The sequence below is a fragment of the Tursiops truncatus genome, chromosome 5 (assembly GCF_011762595.2).
Source record: "Tursiops truncatus isolate mTurTru1 chromosome 5, mTurTru1.mat.Y, whole genome shotgun sequence".
NCBI classification, from domain to species: Eukaryota; Metazoa; Chordata; class Mammalia; order Artiodactyla; family Delphinidae; genus Tursiops; species Tursiops truncatus.
In genome coordinates, this window is record NC_047038.1 from 64030494 (window position 1) to 64055595 (window position 25102).

The 25102-nt window shown below is 33.8% G+C and overlaps 1 protein-coding gene and 1 pseudogene across 5 annotated transcripts in view; one reads left to right on the forward strand and one right to left on the reverse strand.

Annotated features, from left to right (window-relative positions):
- The window catches only part of PDS5A (PDS5 cohesin associated factor A), a 127276-nt gene that overhangs the window by 53672 nt on the left and 48502 nt on the right, over window positions 1-25102 (reverse strand). For 4 of the 5 annotated variants that reach the window (XM_019928309.3, XM_019928306.3, XM_019928307.3 and 1 more), the window contains exons 3-13: window positions 23938-24141; window positions 22774-22860; window positions 22144-22241; window positions 17667-17793; window positions 15029-15109; window positions 12974-13114; window positions 9583-9698; window positions 7325-7419; window positions 6277-6422; window positions 3182-3333; window positions 1705-1818 (exon numbers count right to left, since the gene is read on the reverse strand). In XM_019928309.3, coding sequence (XP_019783868.1) covers window positions 1705-1818; window positions 3182-3333; window positions 6277-6422; window positions 7325-7419; window positions 9583-9698; window positions 12974-13114; window positions 15029-15109; window positions 17667-17793; window positions 22144-22241; window positions 22774-22860; window positions 23938-24141 — 1361 coding nt within the window. The remainder of the gene's footprint in view (window positions 1-1704; window positions 1819-3181; window positions 3334-6276; window positions 6423-7324; window positions 7420-9582; window positions 9699-12973; window positions 13115-15028; window positions 15110-17666; window positions 17794-22143; window positions 22242-22773; window positions 22861-23937; window positions 24142-25102) is intronic. The other variant, XM_019928308.3, reaches the window with a different exon arrangement.
- LOC117312396 (metallothionein-1E pseudogene) lies at window positions 10210-10531 on the forward strand (annotated as a pseudogene).

Here is a 25102-nt window from a genome sequence, read left to right on the forward strand (position 1 = left end):
CTGCTACAAAGAGAGATAAAATGTCATCAAAGCCCATGGCACATACAGGAAAGTGAAAAAAAATTTATAGGCTTGGAGCACAGAATGTGATTGGGGGAGCATAAGGAAGCTGGAACATACAATAGAAAAGGATCAGATCATGAAGGCCTTTTTATGCCAGGCTAAGGGGGTACGCATGAAGCAGTGTAGACTATTTCAAAAAATGAATTTCTTAGAAATGATGTGGATTCAAAATGCTAAATTAAACTGAGTTTCTTTATTCTAGACTCTTTTCTCTCCACGAAAGCAGATTTTCTTCTCTCACAAACCCACTCTGTAATTTCCGGTGCCCAAAAGACCTCTGGGAAGTTAGTCTATCTCTGAGTACTCTTTGTCAAATATTTTGAAATATAAACAGAGATCAAGACCTTAGGCCGGGGTTTACTACCTACAGTGAACATTATAAACCACTTTCAAATCCTTTTTTAAAATGATGGCTAATGTCTCCTAATAGGATGCACCAAGGATACATTACTCTGTGGACTTTCTGCTGAAAATGCATAATCTTGATCCAATGATGAGGAAACACTGGGTGAATCCCAACTGAGAGAACATTCTACAAAATAACTGGCCTAGGCAATACTCTTCTGGAAAATGTCAAAGTCATAAAAGACAAAGACAGACTGAGGAATGGTTCCAAATTAAAAAAGACTAGAGACATGATAATTAAACATGCAATGTGTAATCCTAGAAAGGGAAAAAAACATCCAAAAAGGACATTATTTGACAATTGAAGAAATCTGAATACACACTGGATTAGACAATATTTTAAAATGTTAAATCTCCTGATTTTCATAAAGGCACTCTAGTTATATAAAAGAGTATCCTTGTTCTTAGGGAATACACACTGAAGTATTAGAGGTGAAGGGATCCAATGTCTGCAAATTACTATCAATGGATCAGAAGAAAATACATATATAAAGTATGTGCAAATGGCAAATGATAAAAAGCAAATGGTCAAAAATTATGAATCTGGCTAAAGAGTATATCACGAAGCTTTGTTTTATTCTCACAACTTTTCTGTAAATTTGAAATTATAAGAAATTAAAGGCAATATATATATATATGTAAATGGAACAGCTGAGGTTCTTATTCAGAAAAATCAGAATTCTCAATGACAGGAGTTATTTCGTTTTTTAAAAGCTTTATTAAAGTGGAATGTCCACACATCCTAGGTAGCCTGGGATAGTTAAAGTTTATGCCAGTTGTCTGAACAAAATTATTACTAGTGCCTCCTTTCAATCTCAAAAATATCTCAGTTTGGACAATCAATCACATGGTTATTCTACATAGAAGTGATCTGGACACGCTCTCCTGACAAAGAACCAGTTCTTAGCTCTTAGGCTTAGTATGGTAAAGCTCCAGTAGTATGATTCAGATCTCAGCCAACAGGTGACCAAAAGATAATTTTGACACGGGGACTTCTTTGAATCCCTGAAACCATATTACTGGCTCAGTTGCCAAATATGCCTATGCATATAGGAATATTTTTGCTTTTAACTTAACTGGACTTATATAATAAAAATTTCCTCTATAAATACTTATCTGAGGTTCTTGATTCAACCAGAAGAAGCAACAACCCTATCAACAACAATTAATTAAATAAGATGAAGTAATTTTATAAAATCTTCAAGAAATACTCCAATCATTTAAAAAGTAACTCACTTGACAGCATTTGGATCCAAACTAGCATATAAATAATACAAGCATTTCATTCTCTCTTCTGTTTCCAGGTTGTGGGGGACAAGATACTGAGCAAAGATTTTCTCTACCAACAGTCTACGAGGCAAACAAACAAAAAACCCAAATAACAAAATTATTCTATTTGTTAGACGCCACAGCCATTTCATATTTTATCCACCTCATGCAAAGATATCACACCAATGATGAAACTTATCTGTGAAAATACAATGGAAAAGATCAGTATGTGATCAATGCTTTTCCTTGCAAGTATGGCTATTTTAAAATTTAGAGCTACTGTTGCTATTTGTGACTTTATGTTTTATCAGTAGGAAACATTTGTCCTAAAAGGGTTATATATTATTCCTAAGCACAGGGTGCTAGGCTGTTCTACCTGTTTTCTTCATCAGTCTGGAGCTACAGCAAATTACTTAACATTACACATAAAGCTATGATCTCAAGAATAATTAATTCTCAAAAAAAAAAAATTTCCTTTGATTATTTTGGCTCCTTTCCCATGTTGTCACATTTAGTAAAATCAGGGGGCTCTTTCTTCATCTTCCTGAAAATTCAGCTTTTCTTATGCACATCTGTCTCCTTTCCACATTCTAAATTCCTTACCAATATTAAAATATCCTTCTTGCTAAGCTTATAATTATTATGCAACATCACTGGAATAAGAAAATTTAAGGGCTCTTCATTAGTCAATGAAATACATAATCGATCATGTCAAAGTAGTCAGTCTAACTCAATAAAACACTGCAAAGTATTTTGCAAAAACCGAAATCATTACTATAATCCAACAGAGAATTGTAAGTAATATTCAGAAAATGAAAACAATATAAGTTCTCATCTCAAGAGAAGAATTTCCTAACCATGCACGGGGACAAATGTTAAAGACATTGTGGTGATCATTAGGCAATATATACAAATATAGAATCATTATGTCATACACTTGAAATTTAATGTAATTCTGTATGTCACTTATACTTCAATAAAAAAATACAGTAATACCTCTATTGGTACTTACAGTGTTGTAAAAAGGAAAAAATAACTAACAGTTATTAAATAGTGCTACTCTGCCAGGCAGTAAGCTAGGGGGCATTACATTCATTATTTTATTTAATCCATAAGACAATTCTGTAAGAAAGGCTTATTATTACTCCTTTTTAGATAAAATCAAGTACACAGAAGTTAAATCAGCTGTGCATGGGCACAGATCTAATAACGGGCAGAATGAATATTTGGTCTCTGGTCTGAGTCCAAATCTCATGCATATTTCACTATTATTATGCTAACTCACAGTCTTGGCTGGAATCTTATTTAAACATGGTATGTCTAAATATGTAGAAAGTGGTTTCTAAACTTAGAGAAACTAATTATTATGAAAAAATTAAACAGAAATATTTAAAAATTAAAAGCACTTTTATATTCAACCATTTTACCAACAAATTAGACTCACTTGTCATCGATGCTATTCTGATAATATATATGCAAAAGTTTGTCCTTTATCCAGCTGACTTTCTCTGCAGCTTCCTTTCCTGCTTCACCATGAAGACAGTATTTCTTATAAAGCTGAGCCAGACCCATCATAGCTTCTTTTCTTACTCGCCACTAGAAAGTATAAAGTTTATTGGATAAGCTAGATACCAAACTTTAGTATACAAATCTGCAAAAATTACCATTTCTTCACTAGGTTGCACAATGAGATTTATGTGTGCATAGATTAGCACAATATTAATTTTCAAAAAAGGCAGACAAATCACTTAACCAACAATTTTGATTATGTTCCTATTTAGAAATCATCCAGTGCAAATACTGCTAAATCACCTACCAATTTTTTATTTCCCTCAAAGCCAAGCAATAGTAAATCTTACAAAGATTTCATTAGATTCTGTCTAAAAAAAATTTGGCCAAGTTTTAGAAGTGATTAAAAAATAAAAGAGAAAGCGTATAATTCACTCTGCAAACAAAAGCCCTATCATCTGGAATGTTTTGTCCTAGTTACATCCCTTTTGATATTAACTCAGAATAATAAGAGCAAAATTTAGTATCAAGATTTTAGAATTACAAAGTTGGTAAGCACCTTAGTGATCATCTTAAGTGAACTTCCTTACGTGGATTAAAAGGGCAAATTATTTACCTAGTCACATGCTAGTCCGTGAAAGATTCTTTGGGACTTAAAGAGATTGGAATGGTTTATGAGGAGGAAAGAAAGGTGGTGAGAGGAGAGTGGACAGAAAAGTAGACTATAAAAATCTAGAGTTAGAACAACAGTACGATGTAATAATAATCACAAGTTATTTGTCTCAATAACAAATCAGAGTATACTTATCTTTGGCTTATTTTTTAAAAAATATATTTATTTATTTTGTGGCTGCATTAGGTCTTCCTTGCTGCACGCGGGCTTTCCCTAGTTGTGGCAAGCGGGGACTATTCTTGGTTGTGGTGCGTGGGCTCAGTAGTTGTGGCTCGCAGGCTCTAGAGCGCAGGCTCAATAGGTGTGGCGCACATGCTTAGCTGCTCCGCGGCATGTGGGATCTTCCCAGACCAGGGCTCGAACCCATGTCCCCTGCATTGGCAGGCAGATTCTCAACCACTGTGGCACCAGGGGAGTCCCATCTTTGGCTTGTTTAAGTTAATACTTTCTTATAATTTTTTAGTATAATTTTCTCATTTGTATGCTATTTGGTAGATGAAATGAAATTCTGTTCCCATATAACAGGTAACAGATGTCTTTTGACATGTCTAACATGAAACAAAAGAATGTAAGCCGTGAAATCAAAGATTTAAGTCCTGTCCCCACATTTTATAGAAAACAAAATTCAGAAAGGCTATACTCAAGGTCATTTAATTCATTACACCAAAAACCAGTTCCTAAAATGTACAGTAGGTGTTATTTGAATTATTAGACCATATCATACAGTCTCAGTTAGCAAGAATCATTTATTCAACTCTTCCTGAAACTATAAACAAACACTGACAGGAGTAGGAGTGAACTGTTTCTAAAAGGAGGAAGTAACACAAACGGCAATACCTGAAATCTGGTTTGGGAGTAGGGGGCAGGGGAGAGGGGGTAGTTAACAACTAACCAGTAGGGAGTGTCATTTCATTTAAATTAAAGCCAAAGGGAAAAAACTCTCAGAGTTAGAATTACTGACACAGTTGAACAAGTTAGACGGTGTCTACTTTATGTATCTGTTTCCTACGACTATTTCAAAAGAACTTAAGGAATGCATCTTGCTCCTAAGTGTCTATCGACAGATGAATGGATAAAGAAGATGTGGCACATATATACAATGGAATATTACTCAGCCATAAAAAGAAATGAAATTGAGTTATTTGTAGTGAGGTGGATGGACCTAGAGTCTGTCCTACAGAGTGAAGTAAGTCAGAAAGAGAAAAACAAATACCGTATGCTAGCACATTATATATGGAATCTAAAAAAAAAACAAAAAAGGTTCTGAAGAACCTAGGGGCAGGACAGGAATAAAGACACAGAGAATGGACTTGAGGACACGGGGAGGGGGAAGGGTAAGCTGGGACGAAGTGAGAGACTGGCATGGACATATATACGCTACCAAATGTAAAACAGAGAGCTAGTGGGAAGCAGCCGCATGGCACAGAGAGATCAGCTCAGTGCTTTGTCTCCACCTAGAGGGGTGGGATAGGGAGGGTGGTGGGGAGACGCAAGACGGAGGTGATATGGGGATATATGTATATATATAGCTGATTCACTTTGTTACACAGCAGAAACTAACACAACAATGTAAAGCAATTATACGCCAATAAAGATGTTAAAAAAAAAGAATGCATCTTGCTATATCTCTATAGCAAGATACTGCTTTTCTACCCTGAAATTATAGCTAAATTACATTGGTTTCAAGAGGGTAGCAGATTTTCAACTATGCTTCAAATAAAATACCACACTGCAAAGGCAACCTTTGTTGAAGATGTTAATAAGTAACACATTTAATCAGCCTGCCTTGCCTGTGTATCTCTTACTCATGGTTGACACTTTCTTAGCAACTGCTACTACTGTTCTTAGTACTGCTTTTCTTTATCAACCCACGTTTTTAACTGCATCCACATGGAGGAAATTACACAAAAAGAATAGTAACTAAACATCATTTCGGCCCTTAGCTTAGCACAGCAATATGGAAACACCACTTTCACAGAAAGTATGATATTCTAAGACAGTTACTTTTGAAGATGCTAACTATAAAAGAAATAAATACTGGTGATCAATCACTATCCTTCTGAAACTCATCATGTAATTGTAAAGGTAAAATAAAACTTTAATTTAGCTGCTCTTTTTGTAAAGGTAGGCTAAAAAACCCATGCCTAAGATCTGAAAAGCTACAGAATCCAATGTATTCATTTGTAAAGATAATTAAAAGATACACAGGAAACATACAAATTATTAGCTTTTTATTTGGTATTGTATTAGTTTGACTTTCACACAGAAAAACTTTAAATAGAAAATAATTTCTATTGTATTTTGCTAACAATGTAAACACAGTAAATTATAAAAGAATAAAATTCCTCAGATTTTACCCGTTTGTCCAGTGTTCTTTCTCTTACAAAGCCAAGTAGCTGATCATTTACTAAGGCAAGGTCTCTTTTGGCAGCTGTTATTATAGTAACAATGACATCATGACGAATAGCTTCTTCTGGATCATGTGATCTAACTTTCAAGTATTCTGAAATAGGAGAAAAAATTAAGCTAAATGTTAGCTATAACATTCACTATGTTCAGAATGACAAAAAAAACCCTAATGCTTTTAAGTTTATGTCCATACTGGAACAATGATTGTAAAATGTGGCATAAATTAAAATTATTTAATTTTTCAGGTGGCAATACCCTACATAATAACAAAATAAACTATACCACACTATTTATTACTGTAAAGTCACATCTTAATAAAACATTTTATATCAACTATTCTGGAAAAGCCAAATCGGCACCTGAAATCAAATCAGCACCTGATTTAATACAGTTTAGAATTTAAGTTAACGATACATATTAAAAGACTTAAAATATAGTAAAAATGCTTATAGCAAGTTTGCTGATAGGTATATATCTTCACATTACGCAACATAAAATAACATTCTGTGACCTCTAAAAAAAATCCTAAATAACTACGATACAAATAAAGTTATTTCCTCTTTTTTGGTAAACAATATTTTGATAGCAGTTATTTATTTGTTAAGTAAGTAGGTAGGTTTAAATGCTCTACTTCAAGTGAAAAATGAGAAATTCTAGTCTACTTCAGAAGAAATCATTTCCCACCTATTATTAGATATGTTACTATATTTAATTATCACACAGATATAATGATTTGTGCCCAAACCCAGAGTCATAAGGAAGAGTCTACTTCCTCAAACTATGATTTCCAGAAAATTCCAAAGGATTACAATGTGAAGATTTCAAATGTAATTTTACTGTATAAACATGAAATCCCTTACTAGTAGTCCATGACTGATAGAGACCTGAAAGAGTGCCAGAGTGAAACCTATTCAGAAACCGAAGTTAAAGTCAAAAGCCACAACTAAAATATATTTGTGTGATTACTCTCATACTTCAATAAACCAGCTACCTTACCTGTGAGATCCTTTGCTAAATCTGGGTGATTCATTAAACAGTGACTCGCAAATTTCACACTTTCTAATCTCACAGGAACGTGAATGTCATTGAATCTACATAGAAAAAGATTGCTAATATTAGTTGTAAGGCAAAATAACTATTTTCAAATAAGGTATATCAACGCTACGTAAATACCTATAAACAACAAGTTACTGATTATAAGATGTGTTGGTTTATTAAAATGACAGTTAACTTGTACTGAAGGAAGAATATAAAGTAAAAAGATACATAATTTCACAAGAATATTTTTTACAACAGGATTTTTTCACCATGCTAAAACAAAAACGGTATAAACACATCCCCCAACCCAAACTACCTTCACTGGAGAACCAAAAATTGGAGCTTAAAATTATGCTACAAAACAAAAAATAAATATTCAAAATGCACAAAATCTATTTGAAAGAAGTTAATAGGAGGAAAATACTAGAGGAATGTGAGGTAGAAAGCAAATCATATATGAGGCAGACCCAGAAATTCAAAGGTAAGTACATAAAATACATGTGCCATATTGCCTCATAGCAAAAAAGTTTCATATGGCTGGGACCAACCTGTAACTGCTATTTTAGGTCTAATATATTTTAAGAACTTAATAATATGAAACTCAGTATGTCAATTCAGAACTGCATATAATAAGGATAAGCTGAGAAACTCTCAAGTTTTAAATTTATTGGGCAATTTAAAAACATATTAATTATGAATAATGTGATTTTTTTACCCCTTAATCTCCCTTACCCATTTGTTTCCTCTCCCAACCCTCTTCCCCTCTGGTAACCACCTGTTTGCTCTCCTTATCTATGACTCTGTTTCTGTTTTGTTATGTTTGGTCATTTGTTTTGTTTTTTAAATTCCATATGTAAATGAAATCACACAGTATTTGTCTTTCTCTGTTTGACTTATTACATTTAGCATAATACTCTCTAGATCCGTCCATGTTATCCCAAATTGCAAAATTTCATTCTTTTTTTATGGATGAGTAAAATTCCATTGTTCATGTATATACCACATCTACTTTATCCATTCATCTACTGACTGGGTACTTGGGTTGCTTCCATATCTTGGCTGTTATAAATAATGCCACAATGAACATAGAGCTAGTGCATGTATCTTTTCTGATTAGTGTTTTTATTTTCTTCAGATAAATAATAGTTCTATTTTTATTTTTCATCATTATTATTTTTTTTGGCCACACTGTGTGGCTTGTGGGATTTTAGTTCCCTGACCAGGGATTGAACCTGGGCCCTTGGCAGTGAGAGCATGAACCCTAACCACTGACTGCCAGAGAATTCCCAATAGTTCTATTTTTAAATGTTTGAGGAACCTCCATACTATTTCACATAGTGGCTGTACCAATTTACATTGCCACCAACAGTACACAGTTCTTTTCTCCACATTCTTGCCAACACTTGTTATTTGTTGTCTTTTTGGTAACAGTCTTCCTGACAGGTGTGAGGTGATATCTCACTGTGGTTTCGATTTGCATTTCCCTGATGATTAGTGATGTTGAGCATCTTTTCATGTGTCTGTTGACATCTGTATGTCTTCTATGGAAAAATGTGTATTCAGATCCTCTGCCCATTTTTAAATCAGGTTGACTTATGTATGAGTTCTTTGTATATTTTAGATATTAACCCCTTATCACATATATCATTTGCAAATATCTTCTCCCATTCAGCAGGTGGCCTTTTCATTTTGTTGATAGTTTTCTTTGCTGTGCAAAAGCTTTTTCGTTTGATGTAGTCCCATGTGTTTATTTTTGCTTTTGTTTCCCTTGCCTGAGGAGACACATCCAAAAGCATACTACTAAAACCAGTAAGTGTGTACTGTCTATGTTTTTTTCTAGAAGTTTAACACCTAGAAAACTTCTAGAAAAAAACACATAGTACATACTAGCATGTTTTGGACCATGATGTCTTCAGTCTCATGACTTATTTAAAAAATTTAAGACTCTGAACATTCTCAGATGTGAATTATTTATTCTAATGACATTATTTTAGCACACACAAAAAAGATTAAAACCTGTTATGTGGGTAAATAAGACAAAGCTTTCTTCATAAAGAATTTGTCTTACAATTTATTCTCCAATAAAGACAGCAACACAGGTACTAAAGACACAAACACATATCAAAGTTTTGATATGTGTGGTTTTAATCAAGTGCGCCACATTCACTAGCCTCCAAAATATAAAAGTTAGAATCCACAGAATTATGTTCTCTTACCGTCCAAGAAAACACTGCCACAGAGGACGATTCTGTGTTGCCAAATCGGAATCTTTAGAACCAAACAATTTAGCTAAAAGTCGAACAACAGCTAATCGCTCTTCTCCATCATTGCTCTAAGGGAAAAAAGAAAATAAATAAACCCTGAGGTTTATTCATCAGATTACAAAAAAATAACATGAAACATTTCTGAGAAGCTACAATTTCATTATTTCTGCTTAAAATGATAAGAACTTTAAAATATCATGTTCTCTCATTTACTGTGCAGAAGTTGACTTGATTCCATGTTAGATCATCAGGTTCTTTGCTCTTATTTCATACACTCCCAACTGTTAATATATGCCTACTTCACTGCTTGTTTGCAATCTGTACAGATGCTGTAGAAACATGAAGATAATCATTCAATTCTAACATTCCGTAAGAGTCCTAGAAAAAATTCTATAAAGGGAAGAGCTACAAATAATTCCTGCCCTAATCCTATAATTTGATCTCCAACATAAACCCATATCAATTAAGGTTTTGATACATGAAGTTTTAATCAAGGTTCCCCTGCTGACTGGAGCACATGATACTGAATAATGTCATGATTCAGGAAAACTCATTTTAATAGAAGAGCATGAATCTTAAGAGTACCTAAAAGGTCAGGTGAACTGAACACTACCAAAAATCAAAACTTGATGCCCCCCACCGGACCAGTGAACCGGCTTCGTCCCGTGCTTTGGACCTTGGGCCTCACTTCTCCAGATGGACCCCAAGTGCTCCTGCCCCACTGGCGGCTCCTGCAGCTGCACTGGCTCCTGCACCTGCAAAGCCTGCACATGCACCTCCTGCAAGAAGAGCTGCTGCTCCTGCTGCCCCGTGGGCTGCGCCAAGTGTGCCCAGGGCTGCGTCTGCAAAGGGGCCTCGGACAAGTGAAGCTGCTGTGCCTGGTGTCGCGGAGAGCCTGCCCCGGGTGTCAAGAGAGCAACCAGGACAAACCTGCATTTTACCGTTTTTCACACAACTGGACCTGACGCTACATTCTTTTTTCTATGAAATATGTGAGTTGTAATAAAAGTTGTTGACTTAAACCAAAACAAAACTTAAAGTTATTTTTTGATAGAGGCCTATTTTCTTATCCTGAATCAATATACTCTATAAAAAGTGTTCTAGTTTTCACTAGTGATGTCACGTCTTAATATAAATTAAGTTATTCTGAAACCATATGGTGCATGAAACTTTTTAAAAGTCACATATTCACTAGGAAAATAAAAGCAATAATGAAAAGCAGTTGCTAATTTGTAAAGTGTTCAAATATAATGTGTCTAAAGCAATACCAGCAAGTCAATAAAAAAAATATTTATGGGGAAAGGCAGTAAGTGAAAAAAGAAAAATGACTCCAGGATATCATCTTTTCCTTAAGAATGTCTCAACTCTCAGGGATAGGGGTTTTGTGGTTAAAATAGGCACACTTACTAAACAAAGATAAAAATGAAAATTCAAGCTTTAACACTTATAACTACAAAAATGATTTTCTTTCACAAAGTTTTTCGCAAGCAATGTGACTACAATGCAGATTAGTGCTGCCTTTTGGTAAGTAAGTCCAACTTAGTATCCAACATGATTTATTTTTTTAAAGAAAAATCAATCTATCCCTTAAATGTCAAACACTAGAAAAACTGGAAATTTTACTTTACTTGAAGGTGACTACTTTAGTAGCTTAGTGATTATTTCAAATGTGACATTTCACATCTATGTAATTTAACTACTGAAATAAAATTAAATGAAAACTCGCTCCCACCCCCTGCCTTCTTTTTCTTTTTAATTTAAATTCTTGGCTGCACTGGGTCTTCGTTGCGCACGGGCTTTCTCTAGTTGCGGAGAGGGGAGGCTACTCTTCCTTGCGGTGCACGGGCTTCTCGTTGTGGTGGCTTCTCTTGTTGCAGAACACGGGCTCTAGGCACACAGGCTTCAGTAGTTGTGGCTCGCAGGCTCTAGAGCACAGGTTCGGTAGTTGTGGCACACGGGCTTTGTTGCTCCGTGGCATGTGGGATCTTCCCGGACCAGGGCTTGAACCTGTGTCCCCTGCATTGGCAGGCAGACTCTCAACCACTGCGCCACCAGGGAAGCCACCCCCTGCCTTTTTGAATTTTTAAATATGTTCTCTGAGTGAGGTTGGAATATGATGATAGTGCTGGTAATTTTTTTCTGGTGCAAAAATCATTTGGTGTCTCTGACGTACAGCTGTTATTAGTAATCTATACCAAAGTGAAAATTATCTCATTAAGATATTACCTAATACATTGTTTGAATACAAATATATATATATATATATATATATAATGTTAATTAAAATAATGGGTAAAATGAGAAATTCTGCATTAGTAATTTACCAGTGACTTTCTGAAAGAAATTCAAATGGCCACCTAGTTTTTATTTTTCTTCAACCTTAGTTGAAAAAGGTAACCACTCTGTTACTGCTTCTAATTACAAAGTAATTGATTCAGAACAATTCTCTGGAAAAATTTTCTAAAACCAAAATAAAGCAATTATGACTGTTTTATGTTTTAAATTGGTGAATAAATGTAAATGTCTATCTCTGCCTAACATGAAAAAAGTCTTATATATAAAATGTGGCAAATTTTCTGACTATAGCAAAGCTGCTAAGTAGCACAACTCCAGAGTATCCCTTAAAACATAAGCGATAATAGCACTATGGACCCACACAGTGGACAGTGTATACAGTTGCATGCAGTGGCCCAGTATAAAGCAAAATCAAACAAACTGTTATGTTGAAGCATTTTCTCAAGTATTTTTATTGTTCTCAGAGGACTGTAACCTAGGACTTTTAACTATAAAAAGCTGTAGCTATATGATTCAGGGATATAACTACAGAAAATCACCACAGCTATAAAAACTTCCTAGGCTATCTGCTTAGCACACACTGGTGACTCCAAAGGGGGCACCCTAATTATATATAGATAGTACCTAAACTACTCTGAACCTCACGAGCCACAACTACTGAGCCCACGCACCACAACTACTGAAGCCTACGCACCCTAGAGCCTGTGCTCTGCAATGAGAGAAGCCACCACAATGAGAAGCCCGCGCACCACAACAAAGAGTAGCTCCTGCTCAATGCAACTAGAGAAAGCCCACGTGCATAACTGAATCACTTTGCTGTACACCTGAAACTATCAACTATATGTTGACAGTTTGATCAACAAACTATCAACACTGCTAACCAACTATACTCCAATATAAAATAAAAAGTTTAAAAAATGCATACCTTAACTAAATATAAGAAGGTAAACTGAACTCACATTTTATTCTTTTACAGTTAGAGAAAAACAATATGATATATATTTTTCTCTTAAATGTTAAAGGGCTTAGAAATTATAGTCAGTCCTACCTTCAGTTTGAATTCAAGCTGCGGCATGACAGATAATAATAAATGAGGATCTATAGCAAAAAGTTCCTGAATCAGATCAAATACATGTTCTGACAAATCACTTACTGATGATCTTCCCAGCACCAGGACTTGATTGAAAAACTACAGGAGATAAACATAAAAATAAAATATCCGTTTCATTTAAAAACTTAGATAGGTTTTTTTATAAACATGTTAAAAGAAAACGATATAATTAGGCATTCCATATACAAGTGAAGGTGGTGAAAAAGAACAGATGTTTAAATTACTAATATATATGATAGGACAGTCCACCAAAACAGAAGAAATAAACCTCTAAATATCATCAAATTATGAATGTTACATGAAAGAGATAAAAAGTAATTGAGTTGTTAGCTTTCTTTCAAATTAGGATGACAATTCTAGGAATCTTAACTTTCATTAAAACAAAACAATTTAGATAGTTTATGTAATTCATTATAGAGAATTTTATTGAGAAATTTCCTTTTATAGCACAGAAAATTTTTAAAAGTCTTAATCTTTTGAATTTTTATTTAAGCTTGAGGATTCTCTCTATTAGTTTAGTAATAAAGAATAATTGAAGGTGGAGGATGAGTTGTTTGGTTTTTTTTTAAATACCCAGAAAGTCAAAAACACTGTAACTCAGAGGACAAAGAGAAGGAAAATGTGATGATACAAAGGCTGATAATTTAAAAGAATTCTAGGAAAAAGAAACAGAGAGAATATAAAAGCACAAATTAAAAGATACCTCCACTCCTTGCTAACACACATAAACTTAGAAAAAAAATTAAATGTAAAAATGCTACAGAGGCAGCTGTATGCAACCGATTTGAGCATATGTTTTTGGTAGTATCATCAAATGATATATTTCTTTTGAAAAGCAACACACATTAAGAGTTAGAAAACATTAATATTTATTACACAGACCTTGAAAAGAGTAAGGAAAATAGTTTTAACAAAACTAAAAAGTACACATGCACACACAAATAAGCACAGAACACAAATTCTGAAAGGATACATGAAAATCTATTGGTGATGCCTATTTCTGAGAATTAAGAATAGAGTATTCAGGGTTTGAAGAGACAATTTTCACTGTATACCTTTTGTACTACTTGAGAAAACATTTTTTTTTACCACGTTTAAGTATTTATTTAGTAATATAAATAATACTAATAATTCATACCATTTAAATTAACAGACTCTCACTTGGGTTTTTATATGTAGAAAATAATTAAACAATAGAGAAATGCTACAAAGACAGTTACTAAAGATAGTTACTAAAGATAGTTACTAAAGGAAAACACTGAAAAAATATAAATGTGAGGCAAGAGGGAAATGATTAGGTAAATTATATGTGAATTCAAAGGAACATTTATAGTCATTCTTATCATAAATAAAAAAATCAAAATATGGAAATACATGTATAAATGAAGACAATTCAAAGTTTTATATATGAAAAAAATAGGTAGGAGTTTGAGCAAATGTTCAATAATGAAATTGCTACATTAAGGTAGTAGAATTATAATTTTTTTTTCCAAATTACTTCATTGATTTTTTAAAGAACAAAAAGAACACGAAAAAACTTCTATTCAATAAAGTAAAAAAAAAAATTTATTACTCTATAACAATTATTTAAGAAAGCAAACCAAAAAGGTTCAGAAGAATGGCCTAGAGACATGAAGAAGAAAATAGAGAGAGACCCATAGATAAAGATGAAAGGAGAAAGTGAAAGAGGTCAGCATATCCAGGAGATAAAAAGATAAATACAAAGGCAGTAGAAAAAAGAGTAGAAATTGTAAACAAATTTTCATAAAATAACATCCTCCCATCTTATGCCATTTAAAAATAATGTCTATAGCTTACAAAGTTATGCTGCATTTGGTTACATTTAGACATATCAGTTTTTTATATATTTCTTATAAAAAGATGAAACTGTTTACAGGCTAAATAAGCCTTTATGTGAAAGGTTTCAATAAATTAGTACAATGGATTAAGAACTATAGAATTATGAAAAAAAATATAGGCAGAAATACATACATTGGCAATGCATGCCTCAATAGTCTGGACTGTCCTTTTCAATAGGACTTTTGCGAGGTCAAAGGACTGTTTATTTAAGTTCTGAAACACAATAAAAATATGCAAAGTTACAAATGAATTAGTGAATTTATGATCTAGATAGCAACACTAGAACACCAATGTCTTCAAGTCCACAAAATATGAAGCAAAAAATATAACTGAACTCCATTCAAGGTTTTACCCAGTATCTGGCTAGTCAAGTGGTCATAAATGCAGAAGTTGCAAATAGCACAACCATGAATCAAAAACTAAAATACATTAGATAATTAGCCAAAAGCCCAACCCTATATTAAGTTTAGTTTTACTTAACTTAAATTGGACCTAAGGCTTTTTGGTTTTGTTTGTTAACCAATTTGAACTGGCAATCACACCCATGCATCCTAAACAAATACACACACACGCACGCACACACCCCTTTCGAACCCACTATCCTCAGTATTTCACCGTCTAATTAACGTCTGTTCTGAGCAAGAGTGGACCTGGTAAGTGTTTCTGGTAAAATTCTCAGCCAATTATGTTTTTAAAACGCCAAATACTGTCTTCACTCCTCAAGATTCCCAATGCATGGTAACAAATTAAAGGGTCTGAGGAAGCCTATAGAAAAGACATATATTTAATTTTTAAAAACTTACTGTAAATGGAATTCTTGTGTTGAAGAGTACCCATTAACATCTCCACACTTTGCAGTTTTAGACCAACCTGAGATTCACTGACCATCATCTCGCACCTATCCCCCAAAAAGGCAAGGATATCCTATACTCTAGGTTAGTAGTCAGCAAACTTTTTATGCAAAGAGCCAGATGGTAAATAGTTTAGGCTTTATTAGCCAGCCATATCGTCACCACTGCAACTACACAACTCTGGCTGTTGTAGCAGGAAGCAACCACGGACAAAATGAAAACAAATAAGCATGGCTGTTTTCAAATAAAACTTTTACATAAATAGGCAGTGGGTCAGATTTGGTCTACAAACTGTAGATTCCTGACACTTGCTCCAGGTTTTTATTCCATTGGCAAGAGGATAAGATTATCTCAAAATTAAGGCAACCTTGGAGGAAACAAATAGGTGAGGGAGATTAAGATACAAACTTCCACGTGAAAAATCAATGAGTCACGGATATGAAATGTACAGAGTGAGGAACATAAGTCAATAACTATGTAATATCTTTATATGCTGATATATTGTAACTAGATTTAGGTGAGCATTTTGAAACGTATAGAAATATTGTGTAACAGGAATTAACATAGTGTTATGTAGGTCAATAACAAAAAAAGAGATCAGATTTGTAGTTATGGCGGGGGGTGGGGGGGCAGAATTGGATGAAGGCATTCAAAAGGTACTTCCAGCTATGAGGTAATAAGCACTAGGGATATAATGTACAACATGATAAATCTAATTAACACTGCTGTATGTTATATATGAAACTTGTTAAGAGAGTTAAGACATTTCATCCACAAGAAAAAAATTTTTTTCCTATTTCTTTAATTTTATATCTATGAGATGATGGATGGTCACTAAACATTTTATAATGTTTAAATTAAATGAAATAAATCATTTCATAATATAAGTCAAGTCATTATGCTGTATACCTTAAACTTATACAGTGCTGTATGTCACTTATAACTCGATAAAACTGGAAGAAAAAAATTAAGGCAACCTTTCTGTTTCCTAAAAAGGTATATTTCCTACTCATTAAAAATAACCTCTAACTAGAATACAAACACCAAATACACTATTCCTCAAAAAGTTTTTCCTTTATTCTGCCTGACATATACTCCCCCTATGCCATACTCTCAAAATTTTGACCAATTACAGACTCATTTGAATTAAAAAAATGCAAATAATATATAGTGAGTAAGGAGAAAAATTTATAATTGACTGCATCTTATAGTGAGTAAGTATCATTAGATACATCTTCATTTAACATCTGATAATAGGTCACTGAACAGTCAGAGGAAAAGGGCAGAAGAGTAAGTATCAACAGTGGGGTAGGCCTGAGTCCACCCCAGAGGGGAAGCTGGTAGGGAGCTAAGTCCTTCAGTTTCTTAGGGGGAGCTAGCAGAGAGAAACAGAAAAGGAAATGGAGAGGAATATACAGCTCTGAATCATCCTTTTCCCCTTAACATTAACCACATAGTTCCCACTTCTGCCTAAATCTTTTTCTGAAAGTGCCTAAGAAAAATGTAGGACATGGGTTCTGAGAAGAAATACAAATTCCTACACTCTACATCTACGTTACAAAAGAATAAATACATTTTCTTTTCCAAAACAAACAAACAGCAACTAACCAAGACAGTACTCCAATCCCTTGTAATTTCTAGATTAGATATGAGTGGTCAATCAATCTGGAACATTTTTAGTTTTCCAGAGAATAGGCAGCACTTAACTGAATGAAAATCTTCCATAATATATTAATCAATATATCTTCTAAAGATAACAATAGCTATAAGACCAATATGTGTTACTCTATTTTATTTGGGGCTGGAGAATGATAATGGGAATAATTACATGGGATTGCAAATGGTGAAAAACAATTATTTTTCATATGTGTAGTACTACCATTAAATATTAACCTTTAATATCTTCATACTATACAGACCTTATGTGCAGGAATGAGGTTAATAAGAATGGAGTCCAATAATTCTTGAGTAACTCCATCACCTTCCATGATGATAGAACTCATCAAGTCTAGCATGTGCATTTGTACCTTCCTATTGTGGCTATTGCTTTAAAAAAAGAGGAAGAAAAAAAAAGAAAAAACAATTAGGCTTACAAAAGAAAATTAAAACTTCCCAGTTTAAAACAACTATCTCAAATGTAAAAGGATTTTCACCTGATTGAGGGAACCATGCCAGTAATGGCAAAGAAACTTTGGCTGCTCTATATTTACTTTCTCCCTTTGTTGATTATTAAAACAGCTACTAAGATATCATTGTAAAGTATTTTACAAAAACAAAAACCTTTAAATTTAACTAAGCCCCTATACAATTAGAATTCAAAGAGTGAGTTAAATTCAACTAAACAAAAATGTCAACTTCAAAGAAAGGACATCTTTGCTTATATGCCCCTGGATTTTAAAAGGTGATAACATTTTAAGTAAGGAAACAAAAAAAATGTACAAGATAATGAAGGTAGGCAGTTTTTCATCCTTTTTATCCTTTTTGATCTTAATAATTCCTCCAAATAAGGCAGAACTATAAACACACAAAAAAGCCTAAGTCAACACTCCTATATTTTTGCCGTTGGACTTTTTAGTTCAACCATACTGAAAACCCAAAGTATGATATAAAATGCTTACCAGAACTTATAACTAGAAGGTTCTGAAAATGTCATCCTGCTATCTCTCAAAGAATTTCAAACGAATGAAAAATCAACGAGGTAAAAAGCCAAGAATCAGTTTCAGTCCTGCTTCCTTAGCCAGTATAGAGTCAATGTGGACCTCCTCAGTAAATATCTCTACTGCTGATACAAACTTACCCCAAAAGATTGGCTACAAAATTGTTATAAATTAGTAGAGCATCTAGGTTTCTCCCTCTCTGACTGCATCTTAAATAAAGACTTGACCTATCCATTTTCACATTTATCAGAATACATATGCAAAGACAAATCAAGATAATATAACTTAGTTGTACTACTACAGACACAGGGAAGTTTAAATTAAGACTAAACTAAATGTTATTTCATTTATGTATTTCTTACCTATAATTTTTTAAAAATTAGTTTGAAATAATGTATAATACACCTGTTGGACACTTAGTTGTAAAATCAAAGATGAAAAAATTTATAAAGTTGGTAGAAAAATTGTCCCATCGTTAGAGACACAGTTTTCTACAAGGCAGAAAAATACCCCTTTTAGAAAGATACCCCTCTTGCATATCCTCTCTTAAATATCTTGTTTACTACAGGCCAAGATTGTGAAAGATCAATTATATAGTGGGATGTGTGTGTGTGGTAGGGGGTGAAGAAGAACAGATATTCAGCTTGATGCAAAAGAATGAAGAGAGTATATAGCTCTCAGATCCATATGCACTTGAGGATAGGAAAGGAGTGAAGGAAAGATAAATGAAAAATGGACTTAAAAATTATTTCCACAAGTTCCAGCCCAAGCTTCAATAATAGGGGTAAGATTTACTCTCCTACTTGAACAACTAAAAAACTGGACAGAATATAAGAAATAACAGTTTTCAGACATTATACACATGCTGCTGAAACAAGGGAACAATTTTCGCAGCTTACTTTTCCTACTTGGTAAAGTTTCCAGGCTTCAGTATGGGAAGAGAAGATACTAGCAGAGTCTAATGGTTTTCCTGAGTCTGGAGTGACTATAGCTTGCAGGGCAGAATACCAGAGGGGAGAGAGCTACTCAGAGAGCAAGCTCACAGAGGGTACCCCCCTCCCCGAGTCTTCAGGTGCTTAGTGATCAGCACACGCAGGTGAGGAAATTTCTTGAGTTTGGGGAAGGTACCACCTGAAAGGCGTGGAGGGAATAATTCCCGGAATTCACACAGGTCTTAACAATGTGCATGTTCCAACTACAGTGGAAAATCTTATAACTTACAGGGCATCTAATAGAGTAATCAGAAGGGTAAACCCACATATCCTCTACGAGCTCCACCCACAATGGGACATCAAAATCAAACTGTTTAAAACCAGTAATAGAGAAAATCTTAGGTGGGTAGAGAAAAAGAAGATACATTATTTACAGAGGAACAAAGATTTAAAATGACAAAACTTATCATTAGAAACAATGCAAGCCAGAGAAAGATGCAGGAAACATCTTTAACAGTACTGAAAGAGAAAAAAAAAAGTCTATTAACCTGAAATTCATACCATGAAAATAACTTTGAAAAATGAAGGTGGAATAAAAGACTTTTTCAGACATATAAAAACTGAAAGAATTCTATCAACAGTAGCCCTGAACTATAGGAAATGTTAAAGGAAGTCCCTCAGAGTAAAGTAAAATAATACCAGGTGGAAATCTGCATATATGCGAAGGAATGAAGAATACCAGATATATGGTGAATGTGTCAGTAAATACAAATCAATAAACTCTATCAAAAGGCAAGTCCTTTATTTACTGATACCTCATTGTGAATTCTTTCAATTAGATAATTAGGTCAACAATAAACTTAGATCTTCAGAGTTAGTAAAGAAAAATATTGATAGGATTGTACGTAAAAGTAATAGAGGAAAGAAGTATAACTGCAGAGTGGGAAGCGGACTTAAGTGGATAACCAAGGTCACAAAATGGGCAGAATGACAAGTCAGGCATTTTTTTTTTCATTTTGTTGGTGATTTTAATATTAAAAGAAAAAACTGCAAATATGTGGTAGAGTGCAAACAATGGCCACAAACTGTTCCCATCTCTTATGCACAAGCCTTTAAAACGCTGCTCTGTCCAACAAAATATGGAGTCTATCTAACCAACCTTTGCATCTGGGCTTGCCTATGAACCTTGCTTGGCCAATGAAATATAAGTAAACATGAAGTATGCAGAGGTCTTAAAAAGTGCTTGTGTGGTGGGGTGTGCCCTTCTTGCTACATTTGAAACCCAGTCAGGATAAGAAGAGGTCTGAACTAGCCTGCTGGATGACAAGAGAGTGACACGTGACCCAGTTGTCCTATTACCTCAGCCAACTGCCAGATGTCCTGCTAACTGACTGCAAATACAGGAGCAAGTCCAGCCCAGAGAGAAAGAACTGACAAGCAGAATCATGAGCAAAATAAAATGGAATCTGTTTTAAACTACCAAGTTGTGGGTTACTTTGTTATGCAGCAAAAGCTAAGTAACACAAAGGTAAAGTTTATACATTTTATCTTTTATTTAAGGGCCTTCAGTTAGTTGCCACAGGAAGCTTTTTCTCATGCAGTTTTTTTATAAGCTTCTATCACTAGACCAGGTTGGTCCAGTCCTTTCCTGTTTATTTCTGGTTAATTCTCTTCCTACCATTCTATCTAAGGAAAAGAAAAATATGTTAAAGTATTCATAAGAAATCTACAGAAAACTTTAGAAATGTGCTGTCCAATACAGAAGCTGTTATCCAACAGCCACTTGGCTACTGAAGATAAAGTCTGAATAGAGAGCCTTATGTTGAAATAATAATGCTTTCGGATAACATGAAATAAATAAAGTATATTATTATTATTATTATATATATATATATATATATTTTTTTTTTTTTTGCGGTACGCAGGCCTCTCACCGCTGTGGCCTCTCCCGTTGCGGAGCACAGGCTCCGGACGCGCAGGCTCAGCGGCCATGGCTCACGGGCCCAGCCGCTCTGCGGCATGTGGGTGGAATCTTCCTGGACCAGGGCACGAACCCGTGTCCCCTGCATCGGCAGGCGGACTCTCAACCACTGCGCCACCAGGGAAGCCCAAGTATATTATTTAAATAAATTTCACTTGTTTCTTTTTACCTTTCTTAATGTGGCTACTAGAAAATTTAAAATATATTTGACATATATTATGTTTGCATATAATGTAATGTTGCAGAACACATCTCATAACAATGCTTGGTTTACTACACACACCACACACACACACACACACACACACACACACACACACCCCCCCCAGAATGAAACACTGGATTGAAATCAGTTTTGGCTCTCCTGTTCAGCAATTTGTGCCCCGGCAAGCCACCAAACTCCTCTGTACATGAATGTCCCTATTTCTATAAGGAAAGAGCAATGCTTACGATTTTTTTTAGCTGTAAAATGAGAAGATATCAAAGTCAGTATACTTAACCGCTGAGCTATTATGCCTCCCAGTACTCACTAATGATACTTAACAATACTTAAAATTTCCACCTCATCAGTTAGTACTTCATTATATAAGGTCTCATACCGCTTGCTTTACAAGAGTCAACCTATACAATTGACACCATTATTTAAAATGGTAATATAAGGACAAAGGCAGGTTTCAGACAACAGAATTTATTTTCCTTTTTATGTTAACTCTTCTAAGGAAAACATTTCCTTTTAACTAAAAGATCTTAGTGTAAATGCACAGTACATGATACTTTAATACATAGAGCAAGAAAAAGAGACAGAGATGCTTAAAAAATAACTTACTTGATCACTGAGAAGAGAGTCCTAAAAAGCTGAATAAAAATTTCATTGCAATCTTCCAATTCAAAGCAGATGTTATATGATTTAACCCAAGCTAAATTCTTGAATAAATAAATAAATTAAATTATTTACACATACATAAAAGTTACACAAAAGCAAGCTCATTAATAAAATTTCATTTTTAGAATTATAAATCTATAGTAAAACTTATAATGGCCCAACATATAAAATTACAATTGTTTAAACAGTCGTACTCTGATCTTTAAAAAGACATATCTGCTGGTATTAACCTTCTCTAATTGAAAAATACTGTCAGAGGCTAGTAACACATATATACGTACAAAATATAGGGCACAGTGAAAATTAATTCAACTTAATCTCTTTTGGGATTAGAAAAGAATAAAAACAGAAATATAAAAATAAAGTTTCAAATAATATAACAGCTTTGCCAGTGGAATATGCTTTATCTTTTCAGGATATGAGGAGCAAAAAAAAAGATTGTAAATGACATTTTCTTAAGTGGGCTTAGTATAAAACAAACAAACAAAAGATTCATTTTACATTATAAAGTTACTATAAAGAATTTTCTACAACATGAAATAATGTGATATTTATTAAATAAAATTTGTTTACCTCTAATAAATAAAAGTATCTATGAAACTGCGGGCTCCTTGTATCCTCCAAACCCTTTAATTGTCTGGTAATAAACAAAAATATGTCCTGTTTTAAAAAATGATAAAACATATTAATTTAGATACAAATACTTGTCACATTCACAATACACTAATAGTCTACAATATATATTCTCCATTATAGACAATAAAAGAAAATTCTCCTTTAGCCAATGACTTGGGACTGGCCTAGTCCATTACTTAAAATATCTGGAAAACAGCAAATCACCTAAAATTACATTCTTTAGAAGCAAAAATAAAGATTATTACGGCCACAAATCTTTAGGCTTTCTCATTCTGAGAGGACCATAGGTTCTATATCTTGCTACCCTTCTAGTACAGAACTTTATTCACTATCTTCATCTTGTATTATGGCAGTTATCTTCAGTTTAAGTACCTGGATATGAGTCTCCCATTATAATTTCCCAAATTAAATAGTAATTTTCAGTACCTAGTTTTGAATTTGATGAGTGACTACAAAGTTGTGTGGAACAAAAGCAATAATAGACTGGTCCAAGGGTTGTACTTTCCACAACAATAGTGCTCCATTTCTTAATAAGCTTTCTTTAGAAGTTTTAACCCCAAATAGTATCAGTATGGAACAAACTGATTTTAGGACTATTTAAAAGAAAGCAATCCAAAGGATTAAAGTATGAAAGTATTCAAAATACGAAATCAGCTCAAGAGATCAACTCAAAAGAGGAGTTCCTCAAACATTTCTAACAAAGGCAGAACCATCAAGATGATCATACAGTTTTGCATATAATATAACTTGCAGGGGAAAACAGTCATTTGAATGTGTAAATTCTGTTATATAGTTGTTTTGAAAAGTGTCATTCATCCACCATCCCCCCTTCAATTCAGCCATCTGGGCTTTCAGATGGATATTCCTGAAGGTTAGATATGAGCAGACAGGGACTAGTTTTGATCCATACCTTTTAATGCCACATAAAAATACCAATCATTTTTGTGGATACTCAATATTAATTGAATGAATAATTAATTAGTTTTAGAACTTATGATATAATCTTCTTACGGTCACAGGATGATTAAAATGAAACCTATGTTCCTAAGGGTAGTAAGCTAAACTATAAAAGTAAACCAATTTTGTAAAGATTGTATTTACCTTAAGTTTATCGTGGGAAGTATATGGAGCTTCTGGGGCATAGATTCTAAAGATGTCAGCCAAACAGCATGCTACAAGGAGACGCACATCTTTATTGGGATTCCTGAGAAAAAATTCAGATGCTAGATGCAAGGCTAGTGGGAGATACTGCTGTTTTTCATCTTCTGAATCCTGATCCATATCCATAAAAGTTTTGACTACCATCTGCAAAAATATATAGAAGAAAAATACAACTCTTGATATTTAGAAACCAGTGGAGTATATATATTTAATCATCTCCATTACAACACAGACTAGCAATCAGTTACCATCAGAGGATTCACAATCAATTTTTGTACATCTTCATTTAAGAATTCGAGTAAAGATTCCAAGCGTGAACAAATGCCAACTTTTGGATTACTGATAGATACATTATCTGCATTTGTACCAGGTTTACGAAGAACTAAAGACTCTCGTTATTATATTATATCTAGCCCCAGGTAAAAAGTTCATGGCTTCATATGGATAAGCAAATCATTTGTTATTTTGCAACCTCATCAATTATGTTTCTTGTACATTTTATCATCAAAGCTGCCTTGATTTAGGCTCCTTAAAACTATTTCATTTCACACTTTAATGGGTTTTGCAATTCACAATAGAAAGCCATGTTTAAATATTTTTATGTAGTTGTACTTCTGATTAAAAGCCTTAATTATAAAATAACCTCTGTTCTTATTTATGGTTTCAAAATTAACAAATGCACATTTTAGAATCACTCTAAAAGGCAAAAAAAGTATAATGAAAAAATCCATAATTTCTCAACCCCAGAAAATAACCACTATTTATGTTTTTGTGTATTTTATGCTGGTCTGTTTTCTCTGTAAAGATGCAAATAACCATATAGTCATTCCTTATTCATTTATCCAATCATGATTATTTCCTCATGCCATCAAAATTCATCTTTAAATAAATCAGACTTCACCTAACCAGTCAACATTCTCAAATATTGAAGGTGTACTTCTATTTCTATTTTGACAAGACTTTTTATCGTAAGTGCTGGGTTTTTTCAAATACTTTTTTCTGTGTCTACTGAAGTGATGTTTTCCACCTAATTCTGTTATGAGAGTAAATCCCACTGACTGGTTTTCTAATTATAATCCAATTTTAATGTATAACATACACTGTC